Source organism: Mya arenaria, chromosome 17, assembly GCF_026914265.1.
Source record: "Mya arenaria isolate MELC-2E11 chromosome 17, ASM2691426v1".
Taxonomy (NCBI): Eukaryota; Metazoa; Mollusca; class Bivalvia; order Myida; family Myidae; genus Mya; species Mya arenaria.
This window is the reverse complement of record NC_069138.1, coordinates 48,070,183-48,097,522: the sequence shown is the minus strand read 5'-3', so window position 1 is coordinate 48,097,522 and position 27,340 is coordinate 48,070,183. Positions and strand designations below refer to the sequence as shown.

Here is a 27,340-nt window from a genome sequence, read left to right as displayed (position 1 = left end):
TTATTATCTAATGTCCTGTACAATTTACCCTGTTTTTGTAAAAAAAGTGCTTTCATCAAATCTCATTTTCTTCAGCATAATAATACAATTATGCATACGGCATAATGATATGATTTTCTGCATATAGTTTTGCTCCATATGCCGCGTATGTGTGCACACTGTCAGAACTTTGATCGAATGTATTATGTTTTAATTTATTTTATTAACGTAGTGTATTGTGTCGATGACCTTAAATACCGAATAAATTGAGTTTGTGGTTAAGATTGTAGAAAAACAGAATACCTCAGATATAATGATTATATTGCCAATGATATATGTAACTATAGAAACGGAAGCAACACACACCGCGACTCAATTTAGTATGTTAATACCAAACAACATGCAAAGATTGAAAATAAATCACGGCAAACGTATATAAATACAAAGTATTTTTATAAAGCAATATAGTTAGACGTTATGTTGAAATAATTAGTCCACGGTTTTCCGCCTGCATCGAATTACAATGGTTAAGATAACAATAAAAAAGAGTAACGACCTCACACAACATTAAGGCATACATGTAAATATACTAAAAGCAACCTTATGAAATGTAATAACACAAACACCAGCTTTGCAAAAAAAACAAGCGTTGCAACTGGCAAGTAAATTATTACAATGTGAATATTGTCCTGTACACGCTGGACATCCCTGTTGGATAAGTACATGTTATAGTAAAGAACAATTCTGTTATCTTCGGGGAAATAAGCGTAGACGATGGAGCCACAATATCATATGTATGTCCAGAGTAATAGGCGATATCCAGAATGTCGGTGAATCCTTCTCTGGATCCCACAACGAGGCTGTACACAACTGGAATTTCCGGAAGAGTATCGAAGGCCTGTTCCCAATCGATGTGAATAAGATGCTCGTTTCGAGTTACAAACATAGGGCTTCCTGAAATTATAGTAGTTGCTTGCCCTTGAAGTTTTCATAGTATCATTTAGACAAACAATGGATATTTAGTCTAATATGTCCTACACTCATTTGAGTTGAGAGAACGCTTATCACAAAACACATTAGCTTTAAAAAAATACCAGGAGTTATTGTGGTCGCCTCACAGTGTTTCAGTATGATCAAATCCTATTTTAAATTTGTATATTATATTTCAAAGATCAATACATTGTAGAGATGAATGCTACCTTTGAAACTACTTCCTCAAAATTATATGTATGTCTATTTTACATGTTCACAAGTGTCAAATAACATATGGACACAATTACTATATCTACAAATCCAAAGTTAAAACTAATCAGACATTAGTTTTAGCTTTATAATGTTTCTAAATATGTTTATCGAAGTTGTTATTGACACACTGTAGGCAAGTGCGAAATTACTGTTTATACCAACATTTATGTTTCATTTAGACTTACCAATAGAACAAGTACAATGTTAAAATGTAGCGCAGTCATATTATTCTGTCCGTGTCACTATTTAACAACTTGATATGTCGGAACTGCTGTGTAAAACGGTCAGTCTAATTTGAATTTATCGTTTAAGAACATTGTTTGTGAATAATACTCGTTGTATTTTAAGTCTCCTCGCAAATGCTTTGAATTTTTTAAGACAAACAGTGTGGACAAACTTATGATATTATGCTATTTCCGAAGCTTTGTTTTGTGAGCATTACAAATCAATTTTATGATTGTTTAAAAAGTTATAAATTCCTTTATCAATGTTAAACCTAATTTCGAATACACTTTTCACTATGAATACGTGAGTAACACGCCAGAAATATTTAAAGTCGTTGTAAAGTACTATATGGTCTTACCTGACAAAGCTGGAGGCTGACTGATAGTGAAAAAGGAAGCATGAACGGCCTCACTTCTATGATGTCCAGTGTTTGTGGCCCTGACGCTTACGTTCAATGTTTCTGTATTGTGTAATGTTAGTCCGCGAGCAGTTGCCACTGTCTTCAAGAGAACATTTGTCCAGTCTACAATAGTGGCATTTCTTTCGTCCGATATGCAATATTCGTAAAAGTCAATACCGGATGTATCTTCGAATCCTGACCAACTGATTTGAACCAAGGATGTATTTGATTGTATTTTAGTTGGGCCTACAGTAAGCGGTATTGAGCTGATCAGACCTTCGTTTACCGGTAGAATGTTAACTGTCGCTTGGTTTGAAGAAATGACATCAATGGATACGGTATTTGAAGCTACAGTTTTCGTCGTTGCTAGATCAACATTATTGACACAGTTGATATTGACCCACACCTTATCGCCGTGTTGAAGCTGCAGGAGGTTCGACTCACACGATGACAGAGTATCTGCATACCATTGTTCTTGTATATTGTTATTGTTTGGAAGCATTCCTGCAACAAAATGGAACATTGAGTATGAATTGCATACGTCTTGTTGTATAAAACAAATTGGGGTTAGTTTTTATAAGCTATGTTCATGTTTTAACTATACACTAGTTCCTCTAGCAAAATTACTGTTTATACTAACATTTATGTTTCATTTAGACTTACCAATAGAACAAGTACACTGTTTAATATCGCTCTCGTCGTCTAGCGCATTCCAGGTTGCATTTATCTGAACTCTTGAATCTATTTCACCCGACTCATTTACATAGACTACCGTTGCTAAAGCCTCCAGATCAGTGATAATTGGAGAAGTGTGGTCAATAATGATTGGTTCTGTTGACTTGAAAACAGATGTCAGTCCTGCATTGTTCTCAGCAATAACCGTCGTGTACACTTTCATTGCATGCACAAGGTGGCCCTTAACAATCACACTCATTATATTAGCATGAATGGCAGTTAATGGCTGAATTTGAAACCCTCCAGGTGTAGAACCAGCACCAATATGTACCTGGAATTAAATAATAAAATAGCATAAAGCTCATCACCATCTGTTTTGTATATGAAATACAAAAACACTTTAAATGAAAAATAACACAGTTATATTACATTCCAAATATATATAGCTATACATCATGCATAAACCTCCCTTATAGACAGTTATACAAACATACGTTAAGGTCCTTGCCTGGTGCCCATAAACAGGGTTTATTCTTTAAGGAATTTGGACTACTTGGCTTGTCTCTGTATTTCTCATTGTATTATGAACTAATACATAAATAAATACCTAAATAAAACATTACGCTATTTTACTAATTTATCAATGTTAGTGAGTGTTGTTATCATCATGTTCAACGTATCTAATATGGTTATATGACTAGCTTTAAGTTTAATGACTACAATTTCTATTTCCTACCATTTTCAGATCACTTTCTTTATCCTGAATCATAGCAGTAACATCTACAGAATCATGTCTTATTTGCTGAACATGAAGAGCTTTTGTTTTGTTTTCAATAAAGGACACACATCTTTGTAAATGAATTGTTTCTAGGATGTTTTTGAAATTATTAATATTATTTTCAACACTTATGGTAATATTCTGGGCCCCTTTTTCAATTGACACAAACGTATATGAAAAATCAGCAATTTGTTTATGATTCAGCGCAGTTTGGATTCTGGTCATGAAACGATTGATTTGAAGAATAACTGAGTCTACAAAAGTATTTTTAATGGACCCTTCGATTTTGTATACTTCATCTTTGTCTAATTTTGCAACAACTGTTTTAGTCCAATTATTCTTCGAATCGTCCAACAACTCAGTAACACCCGTGTCTTCAAATTGGTCACAGTTGTAGCCTTTTGGTGGAGAAGAATCGATGATAACTCCTGGGGAAACAATGACATCACTTTCATGTCCCGCGGCATCAATGGCCTTGACCACGCCGTAATAAACGCTTCCAGGCAATAAATTTAAATCCTTAAACGTAACACTCGTCTTGAGATAAACTTGTGTAAAATTCGTACTAGAATAAGGAGGCTCATGTTTTTCCCCAACAGCAACATAGTAACTTTTTATTCCTGAACAATGGTCCTGAAACCCATGCCACGAAATTCCTAGAGATGTGACGGATGATTGGTATGCAACGTTTTTATACGCATTTGTATTATAAACAACGCCATCTGATGGTGGGGTCGTATCGATTATGAATCCGTCCGACGAAACCGAAGTGTGAAGTCCTGCAGTATTCACGGCAGTGACAGTAAAATAGTATCTAACGGCGTGCTCCAAAGTCAGATTACCGATGGAAATATTTGTTTTCAATCCCATATTTTCTGATTTAAATACGTCATCAACTGAAACAAATGTAACATTTTACAACAACAATCTCATTATCAAAACCTTATTAAAACGAAATTAGCTTATTTTGTAAACAATGATTAATGCTAAAGATTTCAACAGCTGCTATTATTATGTACCATTCGGTGAAGCTCCTAAAGCAACCAAGTAATGATGTATATCGCTTTGCTGCTCACTAAAGACCCCGGACCAACAAGCCGAAATCTGACCGGTCCAATATATGAAGTCAAGGTCTGTTGAACAATCGTCCATTCCTTCGATGATATATCGTCCTCTACGCACATTTGGGGGAGTAAGATCAATTTTAATAGATTCCGACGTAAATATGGCGAATTTACTTGGTCCATACCATGTTTTAACGTAAATGTCGTAGAGCTCGCCATGAATAAGAGATCTGTTAATGGGCAAGCAGTGAACAAATTCTTGTCGTAAACCTATATCAACCCAGGGAAACTCCTTTTGTAAATCGAAAATCCCTTCTCCGTGCGGCTGATTATGAATTCCAATACTCCACTCAAATCTATGAATGTCTGGATCCTTTCTCGAGTGTTCGATCTTGGTCCAGTGCCCGGCAAGACAAGCTGATGATGCCGTTAAAGTCAAAGGCTTGGAGTGAAGGCCTCCAAAAACTACAAACCGTGTCAAGTCGCTATCAGTCGAGTTAAATGCATCAATCTCGACGCAGGACATATTTGTTTCAGCTTCAATACATGGTTTTCCAACTACAGCGCATGTGCAGTCCTTGTTGCAAAAATGAACGTCACAAGAGTGCTTCTCTAGTTCGAGTATTCCCCGCTGATTTTCAATATTAACGGAAGATGGCATACTTGACAATGCAAATAGGGATACACGTGCAACCGAGCTGTTTAATCCTACACTGTTTGTAGTCCAGACAGAAACTATAATAAGATCATCAGGTTTTAAAGCTTCTTGAAGTGTGAAATTGCCATGTTGTTCAACAGAAGAGTTTTCATGGTTTTGGATAAGGACACCACCGGACAGTTCCTGCTTGCTGAAATATCTTGAAACAGTAACATAATATCTATCTATACCAGACTCTTGATCGTAGAAACCATACCAAGTTATGGAAACATTGGAGTGGAGTCCACTGGTATCTCTATAATTTTCCCAAAGCATTTGTGGTTTTAGACCACCCTGATGTGGGGGAGTAGAGTCGATAAGAATATCATTTGTTCTCTCTGTTGAGCATAGGCCTGCTGCGTTACAACTAGTAATAACAATAAAATAATTGTCGCCATTGTGCAGCCAATTACGTCCATCTAAGTTAATAGTGTAGTGTTTTTCTGATCCAATATGTACTCTTTCAAAAGGAGTGTGTCCTTCATGATGGGTAAACAGAGATAATTCGTGATTGAGTATCGGGCTTTCGTTATCTAAAAATTCCCAAAACACACTTATAATTGACTTTTCCCATTGAGCGGAGTTGTTCGTTATTGTGTTATACTCAAGCATTATTGAAGGCTTGATTCTGTTGTAAGGTGCAGTTATGTCCACGAGAATCGCATCAGATGCACTTGAAACGTTCATTCCGACTCCATTGAAGGCCCAAACAGTTGCAAAAATAGGCATATTTATTGGCAGAGATATATTCGACTTAATCATATAAGACTGAAGAAGGGCATTGGATGTAGGAACAATATCGCACATGCTTTTCTGACGTCCTAAACACACTTCAAAATGATTAATATCTGACTGAGGATCCTCAAATCCAGCCCATTGTATTCTCAGTGAAGTACTGCAAATAACATTAAACTATAATTAAGTGATCGTTTGAAAATATCTTTAATATTATTGTTTTAATGTTAAAGTGTGTGGACTTGCATGAAAACCGCTTATTAAAATCGTGTTGAATATTTTTATTTTATACTAACTTTAATGGTAAATATCGGCTGTGTCGAACACCAGACCCAGCTTGTACACGGCCCATGATTGGTGGCGAATTGTCTAGTATAATTCCATCTGAGGATTTTTGTGTACAAAGGCCAGCTTTATTACAGCTCTGTACTGTTGTGTAATATTTTTCTCCTGTGATAAACGGACCATTCCACATTATATCTGAAAACCAAGGAAACAAATTCAAAAGGTCATATCGTTAAGCGTGCGTAAAGCTGTGTGCTCGTCAACAGGAAACATAAAAAGCTAGCTTAATACACACGAAATAAAGAATACACATTTTAGTGCACCTTGCTTCAAACCAACATCCATGAATGATCGAACGTCTGTAGAGAGGGGGTCTGTTCCGAGCCCTACTTTATAATATTCTATGTCGCTTTCAATGTCTGAGAAATCTTTCCAATTTGCACGGATCGTGTATGTGTCGGCTTGATAGTCAAGGTCAACCTGCAATGTTAAACGTGGCGTGTTTCGCAGTTACTGTTTATGGAAATGCATGCTTTCCCTGTGTTTTTCATTGACTTATTTTACTGTCATGCTGGTGTTCTTGATAATATATATTATCCACAATGAGATGGTCACGTGACCTAGTAATCGCGCAAACGGACTAAATTTTATTTAATATATGTACATGAAGTATATCCAATAAAAAACATGATATACTCTATATATTATAGTTTTGTTTCCACATTATTTGATCACCTATTTCAGAATTAAAACTGTTAAAGAACGATATATATGCAAAAAACGAGCCGTTTTGTTTATATCTGACACTAAACTGTAATCGGTTATCGGCTAAACAAAAGTGCCATTAAAAGGTAAGCATTCGTCTTTTATAAGAAAGTGACCAGATAACTAGAATACTAGGTTGATTACAAGTGCCGTGGATGGAAGAAGTGTATCTGGCAAGGCGGAGAAATTGATCGGATAAACATACAAACTGCATTGATGTAGATTATCGCCTTATAATACAATTTTTGCTAAATATAGTACCCCGCAAAAATGATAATCGTTTCCACCCGCAAGATTATCACTGCACATGAGAGCGATTATTGCCCAACGAAGACGAGCACTTGTATCATGACGTCATTTTCACGAATATAAAAATGGCCGACGAATACCTGGTAGGCAAACATTAATACAAGCAAAGCTTTTAAGGGATTTAACCAGAACTATCAGTGCAAGGAAAGTGAAATTAGTTTCACCGTTCATGACACCTTCAAAGTTTCAGTATCCTGTAATTCCGGACCGTACCGGATGATTACATCCGGTGAAGGTAAAAAAGCAGTGAGACAAAGACATGTTTTGTTACCTTTTTACTGAGAAATGTTAATAATTCCAGTGAAATGGCTATGGTCATTCAAGCCAAGAAACTCATGAAACTTCTCTTAGGCTTGGTGGACTCAAGCAGTGCTCATATATTAAAATGAACGTCAAAATCAGCCGATGTTAAATAAATATTTAAAGTAATTTTGCCGTCTAATACCAAAGCACGCGTGAAAAGGATTGCTATTTTAACTTCCAATTACTCGTTATTTTTAATAGCATTTGCACTTTCAAGCCAATTTTTTATGTCTCATGTTTTAACATTAAAGACTTTCTTCTAATTAAACAATATATGTAAATATACATTTTAATTTTCAAAACCGGTTTAAATATTTGACAACTGACATAACATATGTATTATATAGATTAAGACATGGGTAACAATGACGTTCAGTTGATAATTGACCCATACAAGTACTTACCCGCGGGCAATTATGCTTCCTACTGGGTCAATTAAGAACCGAAGTTCATTGTCAACCATGTATAATTTATCATTATATCAATCAAATATAGCTTAAGCAATTAAGACAATAATATATTAAATTCAAACATTCCAAAAAATCCACCTTGCTTTCCCAGTTTCCATCCAAAACGTGACCTCCATAGGGTGGTGACCTGTCTACGATAAATTGTTTTGACACGATTGCACTCGGGATATCTGCATTGTTTATCGCCTGTAATAATTCAATTACAATATTAACATACTTACATTTTGTTGCATTGGTACACAAATTCCATCTTTCATTCATAGGTTGATACTATTTCTTTCTTTACATTTTCAAAATTTGACAAAAGGTTACCTGCACCAAAATAAAGTATTCATGGCCATCAAGAATATTTAATTCCCGAAGATCAATGTCCAAGATATCTGAGTAATACTTCGCCATAGATAATGTATCCACCATGATGCCGCTTGATCCGATTCCGACATTGTAATAACTAATTCCGCTGTGATCGTCATAAAAACCAACAAGTCTTATGTTAATTGTGTCACTGCTGTAATATGCATGTTGTTGGTCAAAGTGAATGATACCCTCCTTTGGTGGTGATGTGTCCGTTACAAACACCGTGGAAACAGCCACTGACGAATGTTCGAAATGGTCTGATCCTGAAAAAATATTGATGAATGTCTATGTGAAGCATGGTCCTGATTTCCTTATCCTTTTAAGTTGTACATATTACAACATGCTACGAAGCAACCTATAACATAGCAACGCTAATTCGTATTTGTTTTGATGTATATTGCAATACCTAGATGACTTGATTGTTTATATATGGCAGTTTTGGTTAAATGAATATATAGTTCGATACTTGAATATTGATTCTTACCGTTGATAGTAAAATAAACAGAGGTGCCATCAGCGATTGCAGGTAGAGATAACACGGCAGCAGTTTCTCCTCCTGTGTTACGGAAAGACACAATATCGTCTCTCTTAGGACTGTTGCCTGTAAAACCAGCATAACGAGTAAATAACGAACGAGAACATATAGACTAAGCAAAACTTTATCGTTATAGAATCTCTGTTCAATGATTTGAAGTATTTTAAGTTAATAAATAATTTAATTCTTCCTTACATATTGAATACAAGTTTGCAGAATAGTCTGAAACGTATTATAAGAATGTCAATGCACAACATGTAGCATTATCGTTTATATGACCGAGTAATTATTTGTTGTATCGATGCATTCGGAATTTATACGCACCAACGCCGATTGCGTAATGTTGTATGTTATCTGGATATCCTAATAGAGTTGCGCCTGTTTCTTTATTAAAAGGTTCCCATGTTATAACAACATGATCGATGTCAGGTATATACCCATTGACGTTTTGAACATTAATTTTTCCAGGGATTGGAGCCGTGTTACTTAAAATAAATCCGTCACTGCAAGACCGAATTTCGCCCAATGTTTCAGAAAACCATTCCCTTTCAACAACAGTCGTGTTCGACGAAACACACAAGTAGAATGGTGTATCAAGGAACACATCGGTTTCATTGAAAATAGCAAAACCATCCGTTGTGACCTTTTTCGTTAAACAATCTACATCTGTGTCGCATTCATCGGGTACATGGCGTGATGTCATCAAATACCAAATAACGTTACGTTCATTGGCATGCATAACTGCTGCAGCTGGCCTTAATTTACTCGTTCCAAAGTCAAGTTCATTGTCATGTAGGATAGTATACATGTCGCCAACATCCGAACTGTGAATGATCTAATAAAGATACAGAAATAAGTCTCAATACGAATATGAAAACGATTGAGGTTTCTTTGATTTGTTTAAGCGACACCAAATTCTTAAGTGTAAGGGCATTTCGAAATTGGAGGGTTACCGATTGGATTTGCGTCCAAGATCCCGATCTTGTATCAAAGTCGTAAACAACATTTGCGTCGTAAGTACCAAAATCTAACTTTGTTAGCTTTTTGCAGCTACTCATTAGTTGTCCGCTGATGGAGTATGCTTTAATACAAGCATACGATGAAATATGTCCATGGACAGGCAGTACCACACAGTCTTCAACCTAAGATATAAATGCTCATGTAAGAAAGTGTTAATTATTTCAGGATAATGTCATGTTTATTAAGGTAGTGCTCCAAATGTATGACCATTGACACAAGCACTATAGAAAATATATGTATTACAATATGTCCACAAATATTACCAAACCATATTCTTACCGTTATATCGATAGAGTCATTGGTAATAGATTTCCATGTGAAAAGAGTTCTTCGACCCTCTGCGTCATGAGCTAACGTCCATTGATAGAATGCCGTAACAATATCATTATCCTCAACTGACCAATGTAACTTGACCTGAACGCACGTGCCTCCAAGCAATAGAGATGCTTCGTTTATTCGCAAAACGGGGTTCAAAAGCCGTTCAAAAGAAAACTCATTTGATTGTACCGGTTTTACACATTCCAGTTTTAAACAGACCTGTACTTCAGCAATATACTTCTGGCTGCTTATCAAGTTAAGCTCTTTTAGAATTGCATAACTGCTATTGATTTGCGGTTGGAAAGGTACAATAAACGTCTTTTGCTCTCCTAGGATTGAATCCCTTTCGCTGACGCCAACGTTGTATGCTAGCTCAACGTTTTTATAAAGAGATGCCAGATGCTCAGGAAGAAACTTCCAGCTAACAACTAATTGTTTAGCCTGAGGAAGAACGTTCTGAACTGGGCATAAAGTGAGATAAAAAACCAAAACGTCACGCTCAATGGTTTGGTTTTCAACTTCTATGACCAATGCCGGTCTGTTCACAAATGGTCTAATGAATGTTTCATTGCCATCTGCTGAGACAATTCCATCGTCTGAAGTTACAACAGCTTTGTATGGAGTGTTGATTATATAACGTTGGCCAACATGCAGCGGTTTATTAATGGTCACACGCGCTGAGTTGTTTGCTAAGGTAAAATGATATGTATTTGCAATTTGACTGGTGCAGTCATACCCAATACTGACGGACAGTGAATGCGTTATTTCGTCTTTGTCTAAAACCATTATGCCATCAGAAAAAGAAACTGAAACTCCTCCGGTGCCGTATGACCTTAACAAGAAAACGTATTTGATATGTGGTCGGATATCAATTGAGTGTATGCAATACGAGTTGCTGTTGCTTATGAGTTGGAAATTCAATACGTCATCAGTAGCATTTGAGAGTCCTACTCCTACTTCCAAAGCTAATTTATCCTGGTGTAAGAAACCTTGCCAACTTGCACAAAGCACTTCCTTCGTAAAATGAGCGTCAACGTCCATATTACTGTTTTTCACTGATGGATCTATATCAGATATAACAGTTTGTCCGGGAGGATATCTTGATGAGAGCTGAAAGGGTTGACTCGTTACTGATAGATAATGACCGGCATTGTTATACACATGCATGTTAATGTAAAACTCGAGGTTATTGTCCGTATCTTGTAACTGTAAACTGCGTAGGGGGTATCGAAAGCATCCACCAGAGTACGAAGGGCACGGGGAAGATGTATCCAGACGCCATTCAAGAAACGGTGTTGTAGCAGTACCGTTATATGCTGTTGTGTAGAAACATAGCTGCGATTATTATCAGATACAAATGCAGCAAAATACGATGTTGATTTGCCCATATCAATGATTAATACAAGAGTTAAGCAAAACGTTTACCTACCAATCTGGAAATATATTTGATCGATTTGTGCAGTCTGCTCTTCGTCATAGAATGTGTTGCTATCCCATCCAAATACAATGTGCTCCGATTCAACAATAACTTGAGGAAGGGTTCTATTCAGAGGCGGAGTTTGATCAATGAGTACAGGGCCTATTGTTGCGATTCTCTCCAAACCAGCTTTATTGATCACTTTAACGAAAATGTAGAATAATTCGTCAGAACCTAGGCCTTCATGTTTTCGTTTGAAGTATGTTTTCTTTTGCGTAGACTGATACGCTACAATGGACGGACTCGTTTTTTCGGTAGGACCTACACCTAATCCAACGAAGAAATCATCAATTTGACTTCCGACTTCCTCAACATCCCAAGTGATAAATATTTTATCATTCGGAAGATAGATAAGTATATCGTTTGTATACAAGGGTAAGTGCTCGCAAAGAAACGAAGAAATATCTTCATCCTTCTCTTTTATTTCATCTATCTGAAAGATTTCGGTAATCTTGTGTGACTCGACATCATCACCACAAACACTCTGGCAAACGGACGTATTATGAAGCTTTGCTCTTTGCATGTTTGTCTGCATTACATATACTTCGCCATGCAAACATATTAGGCTTTCTGATAATTGTCCATGCTGTAAAGTCATATTTCTAAATTCCGGCGGTGAAAGATCACGGGTAACGCCATCTGAACACACAGGGTTCGAAGGTTCCATGGCATTATTTAGTGCAATAACAGTCACAAATCGCTTTCCGGTAAAAGTTGTAGGGATTCGGACCGATTCTTCGTAGAAAGGAAGCTCCCTAAAAATTGATATACTTCGTACTTCTGTTAAATTAAAAAGATCTTGTGTACTTAGACATCTGTTGGACAACCCAACCCTGTACAGCTTGATGGCGCTTTCGTGGTCTATAAAACCATGCCAGTGCACGAGAATGGAATCGTCACTTGTATAGTCAATATCAGGGGAATCTTCTGGACCTGATAAAGATAATAAGATAAAAATTACACAATAAAAACTATAATAGAACGGCATACGTTGCTTGATTTAAAAAAAATACAAACACTATGCTAATTATATTTAGTGTGTTATTTACTTACCTTCGTAAACAACACCTACTGAAGGAGGCGAATCATCAACAAGCACGTCAATGTGTTCCGTTGTGGAAAGTCCAGCCTTGTTTGTGACTTTTAAGGTAAAATAATAGTTCCTGTTGTGATTGCCAATGTGCATGTCCTTTGCATTTAGACGGTTGAGTGGTATTGTGTAGTTAAAGAATGCACATTCACCTATATCCGGACAGTAGCACTGTGCGGATGAGCATGAATCCTGAAACGAATGAATCAGTGCGTTAAAACAAATTGTAAAATGCAAATACAAAATTACTGACAAGTTAGATATATTAATTATTAAAGAATATATATAAAAATTTATACATATACTTACATTAATGGAAAAAACAGCAAGGTGCTCACTGAGTAGCTCGGTCATTGTGTCCGCTATTCCAAATGTCCAATGTATTTTAGATAAGCCACTATGTGGATCAAGTGCATCAAACGTCATCTTCATTTTGGAAAGGTCCGTGCTGTTATGGACATACAGCATTTTGTATCCATCTCTCTCAAGCCAAATGTTGTTGAGGTGTGGCACTGAACGATCAATAAATACAGTTAGGTTATCGCTAAGGGTATTTCCAACTATATCAATAGCCTTTACTTTCAGTGTGTATGTTTCTCCGTCCTTAACATTCAAATCAATGCAAAATGATTGATTCGTGAATGAAGGGACAGGTTTTTCTACAGAGAATGAGCCATGATTCTTGCTCCAAAAAACATGGTATGCAATAATACCGTATACATTAGTTGTTCCCGAGGCAGGTATTTCTCCAGTTATTTGCTCATATGAGCCGGTAATGAGACCGTGCGGGTCGGGTTCAATTGGATTCAGTAGTTCATTGTGTATGTAGAAATCGTTGTAAAAGTAATCTTTCCAGCTTATGCAAACATCGTTGTGATGGGTTTGCCATGTGTAATCTGTATCAGGGGACGATGATGTAAATCTGAAAGGCTTTTCATTCCAAATTTGAATAGACGAAGTGTTATCATAGAGAATAAAACGGCGACACTGTCGAACATTGTCTGCAACATCCTTCACCTCAAGTGTTAAACAATAGAGCCTTGGTGCGACAGAAGTAAGATTTAGATACATGTTTGTGACAGTGTGGTTTACCATTGTGCTTAAAACGTTGGTTGTGTAATCTACCTTAAGTGTCCCCTTCGATGGCAAAACCTCATTTACCCGAATTTCGTAGCTCTCAATGGATGACGCGGTGCGCAAAACTCCTCCTTGAGGAACGGGATCTACCCAACCTTCAAACTCGACCTTGTGGAAATATGCCCGCGTTATACGTTTGTCAAAATAGAGAGGATCGGAGTCACATGTCGATAGTTTTGAACAGTGTTCAGGTGGCTGGCTGTCATAGCGATAGCACACTGTTCGTTGCTCCACATTTTTTCGGTAAGGTTTAGCGCTGTAAACAGTGTGGTGTGTATCTTTGGCTTTCAAGTAACCACCACCTTTTACCTCGTATTGCAAACACAACCTGTTTACAAATATCAAATGATAGTATTCCGTTATCGGTGTTTATTTTTGTAACAGTCAAAACTGTTGTCCCGAGGCGGAGGGGATGGCATCTGAACTATTGCCCGAGGCAGAAAGACCATGAAATAACTGTGTAATTACTTGATCAAACGTGTATCGAATCAAAAAAGGCAATTTCTGTTTTCGTTGCCGTCTATAAATACATTTTTGAAATGAAGTCATAGCGCGTGAAGGAAACTTTTCATACGTTTGACCGGGGATATAATCAATCCAAGAAAAATATAAACTTCATTCAAAGCAGCAAACATAAATGTATTGTATAACAAATTAGGGAATACTAAAATTTAATTCCGTACTTTTGACATTTTCAATAAGTTGTCGATGACAATAAATATAATGACGTAAAAAACAAAAATAAACTTACGCCTGGCCATTTTGGAATGTGTGGGAAGTCGTTAGAGTATCTTTATCATGATGCACACTCTTAACAGACTGACTCGAGTAGGTAAGTCGTCTGTTTGTTGATAAAGTGGTGAACGAACCTGTAACAAATACAGTCAAATAGTATGTCATTACCTTATTAATGATACAAAAACATTTGGCTGTACTTTATTTCAGCGTAATCAAGCCCTTATAATGGTACACGTATAGACAGTCTGGCATCGTTCTAAGAATACACAATGGGATTAAAGTGTTTACATATTTTCTTATGTTATATTATGTAATTCAGCTGAAAACATGAACCTGAAAAATTGAGCTTTACCAAAATATTTTCATACGCAAGTTTGAAATAAACACTTCAGTGCACTTCTATTTTATTGACGTGAAATAACGAAGGAAATAATAAATAATAAATAATAAAATCTATATATGTATGGCAATTAAATTCTGCATCTAATATTTTAGACACATACCTGATACGGATTGGCGTTGCATATATACTGTTGCGTCCGTTATTCCGAACCTTTCTTCAGCAATATGTGAAGGGTGGCTCGAATAGGGAATGTAAATTGTGTATTCAGAGCTCAAATCAAATTTCACCGTCGTCGGCTGATAGTTTCCATACATATCTTGTAAATACTGACACGCGGTTGAACTGCTCGATGACATTGCTCTCTTCTTTTCACCGTTTGGTCCAATAACCACAGTGTCACATGTTAAGATAGATGGTTTTTTAGTTGGTTGACATGATGTTTCCCAAGAATCTGAAACAATGCTAAACCCCGCTGCGCACAAGCAGTCCTTGGTAAGACCATTTCTGCAGCTCCCTGGCCAACAGTAGTGGTTGTTCCAGGAACACATCCCTACAAGACATGTTTGAATTATCCGTATACAAATATGACTCACTCGATTCTTAACCTAAGTCATTTGTTAGGTACCTGTTTATATGGTTCAGTCTGTGAAAAGACAACGGTTTTTGTAACTGTTATATATTCATTATTGATTTATGAGTTGATATATTCCTCATGTTTTATAGAATAATGATGGCGTATGGCAATAAAAAACAACTCTTCTAAATCAAAAACAAAAATATATTTTCATAGTAATTAATTTGGATTTCAAATAATAGATCCTTACGCTGACATTCTTTGTCGCTGTTGTAACGCTTGAAGAAAACATTGTCGTCGTTACACTCTTTGCAATAGACGTTGTAGGACGCTGTGCAGCTTCTGTATTTACACTCGGCGATTGATGGACATACTTAAAAAGAACCCGTAGTCCCTGAATAAGTAGCTACTTGTGGCCTAAACGACATTTTTATACTCCCCAGAATAATAACACGACAATTGAATGTGCCATTTTAATGTGTCGTGTTATAAAATAAGTGTTGGCGCCTCAAATACTTCGTTTTGACGTATTGTTACCCCGCTTAAATGCCATAATGGCGATCATTCCGTGGCGTTCCTGCGTGATGGTGTTTCGAAGCTAGGATACCAGGAAACATGGCATTACTCTGCCAACGTTTAAAGGGGTCAATTATGTTATAACAGTTTTCCTTTTAATACATTAGTGCATACTTATATAATTTCCTACGTTCCAGTATTACGAATAAGAAGAACATTGTTTTCTCTGTTTGATAACCGCTAGAGGGCGTTATATGCACAAGTGATTTGTGTAGATTAAGATTTTTTGAAAGGCATTCAGCTTTGGGGGACCGATGAGTTCACTTCATTAAAATTGATTTCTTTAAAAGGACAGTCTCGTAAGAAATGATATTTTTGTCAGTATATTTTTTCTTTGTATTATGAACAAGTTAATATGTTTACATTTTCTTTATCTTGAAGATACAATTAAATGATGTTGTAAAACCGTTGAAGGTTATTAATGTATTGTGTGATACGTAAGTGTAATGAAAAGATATGTATCAAAGGTTATTAAACGGTATTCAGTAAATAGTGCAACTATATATTTTTTTCTCTGTGAATATACGCTAATTTGCTGACAAACGCTTATTGTTATTTTAATCAAACTATTTTTTTATTGAGTTGTACTATAAAGAATAATTTTCAAATATATACTACTCGTTTAAAGAAATTTTATAAGAAAATGAAATGTGAAAAACAACTAAGGAGTTTTCGTTTTTCAAAAAACAAGCCATAAACGTAATGTTTAAGCTTTCCAATAAATACAGGACAGCTTTGTTTTATAAAATTTTACTTATGGATATCAACTTAAACGTAATGTTAAGCCCTTTATCTTATAAAAGTAAGGAGAGGATGTTTTCTGCCCGTTTTGGAAAAAAAGACCCTTGACATTTTGGGAAAAATAACGTCGCGAAATATGCCCAAATTGGGAAATTTTACAGTTAAAAGAACAGGCTTTTTATTCTTCTGCGAATGAGGAACTTATTAAATATAAGCTTTTTTTCTTCTTTCTAAAGACCTGAAACGGCTGAAATATAAATCCTTGGGGTGTTAATATCTATTGCAATAAGTCATGAGAAATATTATTTCAAATTGATCTCTCAATGATTTCTGAATTCAATGATCACCAAAACATTACATCACATTATTTATAAGAATGTTGAATGAGACTTTCATAAAATGAATATATTCTTTTGATTGGGATTTCGTTCCTCAAGAGTTGGAAAAAAATCCTATATTTTGCTTTGGGAATGGTACCCATGCCCATGGGTACTGTAGAAAAAGGCCTGGAAGGATTTTATAGTTATCCATAGGATTCCCCAGTATGCTACGTTATTGTTACACGTTGACAATTTAACAACGCAATACATGTATTATGGACATTGTTTATGATGAACTTTTAAACACGTTCCGCCCAGTATCAATTTTTTGTGAAAAAAGTTACATTTCAAACTTAAGAATTTTGGTGGTAATAAAATTATTTAAAAAGTACGTGTGTTACGTTTTAAAGTAACTCAATGGTTAATATTTGAAGTACATACTTTACCTTAAAGTTTCACTCTCACAGATGGCAAGTTTTGACATTTATATTTTGTTCTTTTCCCAGATTTAGCTATGTTTTGGCACCAATGACTGAAACTCAGTTATATAAGAAAACTCACAATAGAACAGATCATAGTTGTGTGGAAGACTACCGAAAATTTCATTTATTTTCTAAAGCTTTAGTAACGCTTTAGCCAAATACATCAAATTTCGAACTGAAATTTGAAAAGTGCGATATGTTATTTTGTCAGGAGTTTTTATCACTGACTTCCAGACAATCACGCCAAAATCGGTTTATTCCAAGACAAAAAAAATCAAAATTGTAAAAACAACCAATCTGCGAGAGTGCAGATTTAAACATGAAAACAAAACCATCAATGAAGAGGCAAAATAATATCTATGAAGCAGTTGAGAAAAGGTTTGTCTGTTTCATACTATTTGTAACACCTTAATTGACTATTTAATACAATTCTGCATGATTTGATGAGGTAAAGTCAAATGATAATATTTTTCTCAGACTGACTATTCTTACTTTGTTTATTAAACTGCTCTTTAAATCTAAACGAGATCATTGAAGATGTATACCTTTTTCTACCACATATTTTTGTATTTGATAAGGAACGATGGTATGTATCACCTATTTATCCTGTAATGTACTGATTTTTACATCTTAAAATATCACAGTGAATATTTGTAAATTTTCCTTCATGGAGCTCTTAACTCGATGTATTTCCAAATGATTAAATATACATTATTTGTATGTAGCAGATACGCTCAAAGAGTATGGAAGACAAATGTAGCAGATAACGATTCATCGGAATAACCGCTCAAACGAGCTTGTATATATCAATGACGCTTTTTATCGTTTTACCAATAAAAATGTTAATAAACTATGGAAGCAAAGATTCGGCTTAGGACAAATGTGTTCTTACAACAACTTATACAAATGAACATACACATGTAATAGTTATTGTTGAATTTGTAAGTTGACCAAATAGTAAGAATCGTTAAAAAATGCTACAAAATCCTTTGCGCATTTAATACCTGAGTCGCAACAGAAGCCATAATATGCATTATCAGGACAGCTACACCCATTCGATGAAACCCATCCCCCATTATAGCACCAGTCGTTGCAATCACTGTGCTCGTGAAACCCGTCTGGATTCTTTCCACAGGATCTTACACATCCATCATTGGCATTTTCAAAAGCGGTTCTGCAACAAAACGAGCGACTTCTCGACTTTGTACCACCTCCACAAGTTCTAGAGCATTCCGACCACGGTTTCCAAGGTGTCCATTCACAAGGTTGTCTTACACACTCTCCTCTCCATCCCCCCTGTACAAACTTTGGGCCAATACTATCAAATGTGCACACTACAGCCATGTAACAAACAACTACTCTGAAAATGTTACTTGACATGTTGCACCTTCCAACAGAAAACACAAAATTTAATTAACTTCAGTTCACAGACTGCTTGCGACCAATTGTTATTGACGGATATTTCCATCCATCAGATCTTATATTACTTTATTTTTAACAGAGATTTATTTACTCGATACGAATCGTTCTGTTCAGAATCACTTAAAATTCCACATTGTTGTTTGCTTTTGATATAGTTTTATTTAATTTTGAAAACATATACAAATGGTCTAAACATAAATAGTCCATGCGATCACATTCCAGTGTTCATATTTTTTTATTTACACAGCTATACTCAATAGTCAAATAATACAACAAATCTTGCACGACGGCATTAGAAAACACAACTGTTAAATATATCTTAACTCCGCAACTTAACTACACATTCCGATACACTGCTACCACAGTGTGGAAGGCAACGTTTTATTAAGGAAATGTATTTGAAGTGTCGCCATCACATTTAGCGCCAAAATTGATGCATGAAGTTAGTCAATGACGGATGTTTAGACCTTGTATTAAACGCTCCTGAAAAATAAAAATTATAAGTAAGTAGTAAACTGGTATTATAAATTAGCTTGCGCCTAATTTTATGTATTAACTTTACTAAATTATTAATTAATTATCTAGTTATAAACCAGTGATTTTTAATAATTATAATCATTGTGGACCTAAGACTCGTTAACCAAACGCTGCAACTCATTCAACCATCCAATCGACCAATTACGTTATAATGATATTTTATCAATGAATAATGACACATTATATAATCCAATCGAGTCGTCAGTGTCCAGCAGGAGTAAGATTTGCGATATGTTGCGATTAGTGATCTCTCCATACACATATCTGATGTGTTTCAATAGAAGTGTGTTCGCAGCATTTAGTTGAACAGATCAACTCATTGTTAAAGACGACAGTACTTATTGGCAGTCAATCGCAACGTAAATACGGCTTTCACTTTTACTAGCCGTAAATATTCAATTATGATATTCATTTTGAAAAAGCCAAACATGTGCAATCCCTTATATCATGGTTAAGTTAAGTAGTGTGATTCACAGATTTATTAGGGAGTTAAGCTTTTTCAACCGTTTTATATCAGTAATTAAAACATGTTTGTCATCCACTGTTTTTTGTACTCTGTAACGTTTATTAGAGTGCGTTTCATGCTTTATTTCTACATACTCTCCATTATTTGAAAAAGGAATATCCAATGTTTTTAAAATGACCAGTCATTGCCATTAAAAGGTAAGTCAGAAGAAATAGACTTAAGAATCAGGGGCAGAGATTACGAAAAGTCTCAAGTCTGAAGTTAAACTCAAGACTCATTATTGCAAAACTTCATTTTATTGTAATTTTACTTTTATCAGAGCATTGATAGTAAAATTTGCTGAAATATTTTAATATTTGAATGTTTTATTATTTTTAACATTCATTTTTGTAAAAGAAATGAAATAAATATGATTTTTTATTTCTTTATCAAAATGCTTTTCTGAGTCTGAGTCTAGACTTGAGACTGTTCATAATCACGTCCCCATGAAGTGTGTTGACAATCTCCTTTTACTTGTACATGCTTAACAGTGGGTACTACAATGTGATTGGTTTTGATTTTTAATTTACATGTTTAATCTAGCATCTATTATACATTTGTAAGAAAGAATGAACTTTTATCATCCGACATCTGATTATGCACCAGTCAGTTATAACCACGCCCCTCCCCAGGTCCGGGGGTATACCGGGGTTACCCGGGGAAAAGGGCCGTGTTTTACTTTACTTTTCAGGTGGCCCCAGAGGGCCGGGTGACCGCGGTGGTTTTGTCATAGCGCCAAATTAAGCCGAGATTGGGCCTTATATAGAGTATCTGGGGTGCGGGGGCAATTGGCCGGGGTTTAAACATCAATACGGGGATTTAACCCGGGGTTGGCTTGACCGAAAATTTAAGTCCCGGCTATTCCCCGGACCTGGGGGGCCGTGGTTACAATTGACTAGTGCATTAACACTTGTATAAATGTATTTTGTTTTATAAAATTCCGATAATTAGTTGTAACAACCCAATCTCGAACGAAGATGTGGCTGAGGTTTGGACAGCTGTTAGGAAATTGAAGTTTCTGTTTTAAGCGAACAACGCACAATGATGATACACCTCGCAAAAAGTTGGTTGGACAATAAATAAAGTATTATTTTATCATCCCGTCTATGAGCTATTCGCGTTTTAGTTTATCATTCCAGTGACAAAATTATAACAAAAAACTCTATCATAATCTTGAAACTCAAATATCAAAAGACAAATAGTTAACTACGTGTGGTCCAAATAGACAAAAGAACGCAGCATACAGAAACAAGTATTAAATAGTATCCAAGCAATCAAATGGTATCTAATATGCAAATGAAATATTGAATGAACGAAATTACGCTACCCCTTAAAATATCAGTGTGAAAGCCCTCTGTATGATTTTAACACATATAGACTTAACTGCATAAACATTAAAGTGTACATCTACGTCAGCGGTCAATTTGATTAAGGCTATTTGTGACATACGTCAAAGCCGTAAGCCCGATCTAACACCATAAATGGTAAACATTTAAGAATTATCAATATAGTTGTGCCTCATCCAAATGATTACATGTCATGTCACGAAACAAAAATGTTTAACTAAACTTCCTGATATTCGAAGTAAGAAAATTACCTACTTGTACGAATACCATAGTTTGTTTAAAGCTGCAATCTAACAGATATACCATTTTTACAACTATTATATTTTTTGTCTTGGAAGGGGCAAATTTTTGCGCAGATATCTGCAAACCAATAATGAAAGATTGCTGACAAAAGATCAGATCGCAGACTTGCATATTTCTGTTCGAAGATTAATGTTTTATGGCTTAAACCGTTACTAACCGTTTAAGGAAAATGCACAAAAACATTAATTTTTGAACATAAGTATAAAAATCTGCGATCTGATTTTTTGTCAGCAGTCTTATATCACTGGTTTCCATGGAATTTCGCAAAAGTGGCTCGTTCAAAGATAAAAAATAAATAAGTTGTCAAAACTTTCCATCTGTGAGAGTGCAGCTTTAAAACTACTTGAGAAAAAACGTTTACAACAGAGTGCTACAAAACTATTTTGACACTTTAAAACACGGACACACTTTATTCTCTTCAAATCTTGTAAGTGTTCTTTAAGAGTTAATATTTATCTCTCAGACAAATTAGGTAACTTCTCAATCGTCCGTAAAAGTGTCCTTCACAATCTTGATGTATTTCAAGCATGCACATTCAGGAAGTTTTATGTTTAATTTGCTAAATCACTGAACGTATCTTTTCAAACCAAAGTTTATACATGCATCTGCCTAGCACTTGTTAAGGTTCAAAATTATAAGACTTTTCTATGTAGGACTTCGATTCATTTTGGTATGTTTTGTTTTACGATTAAATAAGTTCACATAAGCTGCAACTTTGATGTAACAACAGATCCGGCAATTTAAAAGAACACACAATGTGATGTTCATGTGTTATTTATTTTATATAAAAATACTATTCGTCTTAAAGAATAAAAGGAATATTGAGCATGCAGCAGGAACCGTATGATAAAGACACTGCCACACAAATCGGAAGATCTACATGTGAACTTACCCCACCCGCAAATTCTGAAATCTGTGTAGTATTCATCGATAGTTAATTCCATTTCTGTGACGAAATATAATTTCATACGTCATAAGAAGAAAAATATTTCCCCTTGTTTCAAATGAAATAACCGCCAGGTGGCGAATTATAAGCACGACTATTTCGTGCGCATATGAATGTAAAGGTATTTGGCTTTGGGGAGCCGATACGTTCACATCGTGTCAATAAATTGTTAAATTTACGGTATAAAATTTTATTGCAAAAGTTTTCTGTTACTTTGCAATCTCATCAAATGGGTGGTCAATTTCATTTCATTTTCCTCCAAAGAACATAGTAAAGTAATATACATTTGCATAACTTTACATAATACGTATACATAAATAATGAAAATGATATTTTTTCTATACTTCTTTGTTAAGGAGCTTATGGGTGAGGAGGCCCGACATCTAGTGGTACAAGACAAATCCTGTAAATCTGGATGACAAATGGGCAGAGGTTTCTGAGTTTTCCCCAGAAGGAGGGTTTTATCTCAGTTTTTTTTCTAGGTCAGTCGACCACGTCTGTAAGCTCCATTTTTTGTCAAGCATGTTGTTATCTAAACATACTTTGCTCACGTTGCAAGTTCATGTTGTATAAATGTTTCGGCTTCCCAACTGCTTCTCTGAGTGAGACTTCCAAAATAATGCCATTGAAAAGTATTGATGTTGTTGTTTCCTTTAGGCGGTTTTATAGTGTATTCAGGGAATGACAAAATCTCACTTAAAACAGGAAGTGCAGTTCTGAACATCAAACACTTTATCCTTTAACATCGACATGAATTAAATCAAACAAAGTAGCAAAATAAAAATAATACTAGGTTAGTGCCGTGGAGGGAGAAAGTTCATCTGGCTCGGGTATGGAAAATATTCCTCCGCCTTGCCGGATGAACATTCTCTATTCACGGCACTAACCTAGTATTCACTATTTATGTTTTATTAACATACAAACCTCAAATAACCTTAAGTACTCGAATGAATTTATAGATTACGTGTAGTACTTTGTTTCAATAGACAACATTTCGATTAGATAGTGTTTATTTCCTGTTAAAAGGGAAGGATATTTTCATGAAATCCGAGTGTAGACTTCTGCACATGATCTTTTTACATGGATCACCAAATAAGTTGACGTAATCCCATTTCTACCTCACAGAGGAACCTCCACCTGATTCACTCGGTTGTTCAGCCATCATGCACCAGGTTTATTTCTTAACCATCATGCACGCAAACTTATGAACAGTAAGTGCACTGGTAAGATACTTTATATAACCTAGTCCATAGAACTGGCGGAACATTTTGCTTCTTGCTGAATTATATAACTGTCATGCATGCGTTGCAAATTCAAGGGACATAAATCGACGAGTGAAATGTCATAAGCGTATGAAGGATAACCTCTCTTTGTTGAAAACACGGAACATCCTAGATTACTATTTACCAGTGTATCTAAGAATGAAAGAGTTCATCTATGTACACGAGATAATACAAAGTTGACAATACGCTTCCTTGTCTCATTGATTTAAGAGCTGGTATTTCTTCGGAATGCTCCCAATACAGCCTAACTACACTTTTAATCCCATATAAGCAAATACTAATACACGTAGCAATTCCTAGTCATCCTAGCTTGAGGAAGAGACCTTTGTGCCACACCATATCAAATGCAGATTTCTGGTCGAACTTTAAAACCGTGAATAACCTTTTCATCTGTGTATGTGATATTATAAAACTATCGGCTCATTGCAGATGTCTGGCACTTTACCTTGTTTTCTATGTAGTAGTTTCCAGAATAATTCGAAGTCTAACTCAGCTGCTAAGTTTAGATCATTTATCACCTTATTTCTCACATTTTTTGTTTTCGTCGAAAGTCTTTCTGATTTGTACAAGCGGAAGGATGTATGGTTGTTTCGTCTTGGGCGCCCCTCTACGCTTTTGTATAGACGTCTTTAACACACGGTCCCAGCAGAGTTTAGCCCATTTATTGAATTTACTGTACGGTAAATGACATTCTGCATTTTCAGCTAATTTGTTTTTAAATCATTTAAAATGTCTGGGTCTACGCCTTTTATTGATTTGTTACTAAGGCCTTGATGTATTTCTTCCGTATAAATATGAATATTATCCGCTGAACATTTGTGACACGCAAAGTCAAACGGTCAGAGGTTATTTCATTATATGTAGACACTAATTTAAAATTTGCCGCTCTACCAACAATAAATGCACGTTTAACTAGTATATGATCAACTATGTTACCTGTCGGTATGAAAGTTCCTTCATTTAATCCAAAACTGTGTTATACGGATATAAGGTTGGTCTTATCAATAAGGTCTGTCAACAATAATGATTTCACAGACGTATTTTGGCATCTATTTTTTACGTATTGGCCGTTAAAATCCCCTGCAGCAATAGCGCTCCCTATTTGAGAATAGACCGAGATCAATGATTGTAAACCACTTAGATTTATAATACTTTATAGCATTATTTGCAGGCATATACATACAAAATATAAATAGCGTATTTTTATCTATAAAATGGAATTATTGAAGTCACATCAGGACTTTAGTAACGTTAGTGTCCATTTATGGTTCGATAACGATAGTTTCATTCGTTGCTATGTTAACAAATACGTATTGTATATCCCTAGACTGTTCGCGTATCTGATCGTGTAACAGTCTGAAGAACATTTAAATTCTCTTGAAACTTAACAGGAGTTGCGCCTATTGACCAGGCGTGTTTGCGGACTATCCTTAAGTGTCCTACCCCTTTCCAAGAGACGGCGCCGATATTCGTTACAGGGCTCTAAAATGTCGCCCGCATAGTCGTCTTTTGGTAAGCCTATGAGTAAGGTGTCTTAATCCTGGAAGAACTGCTAGGGCAGGAATAGTTGTCAGAAGTATTCACATTCGTCAATATAGCCAGTATCACTTCGACAGAATAACGCATTACTTGTATCACGTTCCTGTTTCATACGTAGAATGTTTGAATTAGCAAGTATTTGTGGATCAGTTTCATAATGATCAGTTAATTGTGTCATCATCATTATTTAGACGATTACCTGGTAATCCGTTATAATAGCTTTTTCCGTCACGCTTACTCTTTGTATAACTGTGTTATTGGTATAAAGGACTGTCCCGTTACTTTAAACAGTCATTTGGTCGCTCAAACCTGACGAATTTATGATCGTCTAGGCTGGGAACACATCAGTGCCAAAATGTCATATAATATAGTATCACCGTTAGTCATAGGGATCTAGAGTTTGGAGCCATTGAGATCAATTGCCATTATTTTTGTTCTGTAGAGATTTACGGTCACTAAGGGGTTAAGGATGGGCACTCTGTCCGACCATTGAAAAGAAAGCATTTTTAGTTTTTTTTTGTAAACGCTCTAAAATGCATGTACTTTAAGACCGCCTTCTTATTAAATGCGTAATTTTGTAACATGTGTACGCCTCGTACGTTTAAGGTATCCGATTTAAGACCGTACCAAACATGAACTGTTTATTTCACCTTCAAGGTAAAGAACGTACATTTATCTCAAAATGTTAAACTAAATAAATTTAAGAATTTATATGTGCTAGTAAATTAACAACCGAATGATTATTGCCAACTGATTTAAGGGACAAAACGCCATTGGCAGAAATATCAATCGTTTCTAATTTAACCAGGCGAACAAAAGCCGATTCGTTGATAAAACTAAATGGATGTCTTTTGATTTTAGATTTAATAGATTACTTAATTTCTCAAAAAGTGTCAAACACACATCCTTACTTCCATGTCAAGCGTGCTATGACAATATGTGGTACACAACGTCCTCATACTGATACTGAAGAATTAAATATGGAATTTGTCTACCTTTGGCTGCTGAGCTTGTTTCCGTAGTATTTTCACTAAAGTATTGGAATATGACGAGGAATATTATTTTCTGTCGTTACACGTCATCGTAACTTCATGCCAACTGCAGTGTTCCCCATGTGACATTGTTCAAGAAATAAAACCAAGGCTAACATAGAAGATAAATAACATAATCGTAACGTTCACAAAAACAGATGGCTTCTAAGACATCGTCATTGAAATTGATAAATGTTTGACGGCCCTTTAAGGTTGCATGCAACTGTAATTTATTTTTCACTTATATAAAACAATTACGATACTTGATCAATAAGTACATACTCAATAATATGTCTCGTTAAATTGAAATGATTTAAGTAAATCAATTACTGTGTTCTACCTTAAACTTTATTCGAACACAAACTCAAATCTAAAGCATATTAAGTGCACATCTAAGTTTGAAAATTGCACGCACATGTTATACATATATATTCAATTGGGTACAAGACGTAAACCGGTTCCTTAATTTCATGTGAACATTTTTTCCCAGTGTGTTAATATAAGTATAAAAGTCTTTGACAATCTTATTACGTTAATTAAGTACCCAAAACACCTCTGAAAAATTCTCAACACTTAGCCGTCTCAATTGTCTATTTGTTCAACCTAATTTGAACCATAAATGTAATTGAACAACAGAAATACTCCAATCTTTGACTTTGTCGTAAAACTTAGGGCAATTTTTCCGCACATACTTCCTATATAATCATTTAACTTTCAAGACCAAGACCTACACATTTTTTCACTGTGGTTAAATTAGTTAAGTAAACCTTTTTCCTATTTTTTAGTATCA

General features: G+C 35.5%; 1 protein-coding gene across 1 annotated transcript; it reads right to left on the bottom strand.

Annotated features, from left to right (window-relative positions):
- Positions 1 to 283: 283 nt before the first annotated feature.
- Positions 284 to 19,467, bottom strand: LOC128224179 (uncharacterized). Its single transcript, XM_052933926.1, has 20 exons — positions 18,643 to 19,467; positions 15,770 to 15,892; positions 15,106 to 15,495; positions 14,616 to 14,733; positions 13,037 to 14,192; positions 12,691 to 12,919; positions 11,590 to 12,570; positions 10,122 to 11,476; positions 9,776 to 9,964; positions 9,147 to 9,657; positions 8,772 to 8,888; positions 8,243 to 8,550; positions 8,009 to 8,116; positions 6,407 to 6,563; positions 6,095 to 6,278; positions 4,322 to 5,958; positions 3,261 to 4,198; positions 2,513 to 2,855; positions 1,808 to 2,353; positions 284 to 933 (listed from the first exon to the last, which is right to left on the bottom strand). Exons 1-20 carry the CDS (start codon positions 19,016 to 19,018, stop codon positions 650 to 652), a joined length of 10,050 nt encoding a protein of 3,349 aa, XP_052789886.1. The 5' UTR covers positions 19,019 to 19,467; the 3' UTR covers positions 284 to 649.
- Positions 19,468 to 27,340: the final 7,873 nt, after the last annotated feature.

Bases quoted from the DNA above. Each gene is read 5' to 3' on its own strand.
- LOC128224179 (XM_052933926.1), bottom strand. From the start codon at position 19,018: ATGTCAAGTAACATTTTCAGAGTAGTTGTTTGTTACATGGCTGTAGTG. The intron at 15,496-15,769 runs GTAAGGATCTAT...CATGTCTTGTAG, and splicing joins CAGCGACAAAGAATGTCAGC to GGATGTGTTCCTGGAACAAC. The intron at 12,920-13,036 runs GTAAGTATATGT...CATTCGTTTCAG, and splicing joins TTGCTGTTTTTTCCATTAAT to GATTCATGCTCATCCGCACA.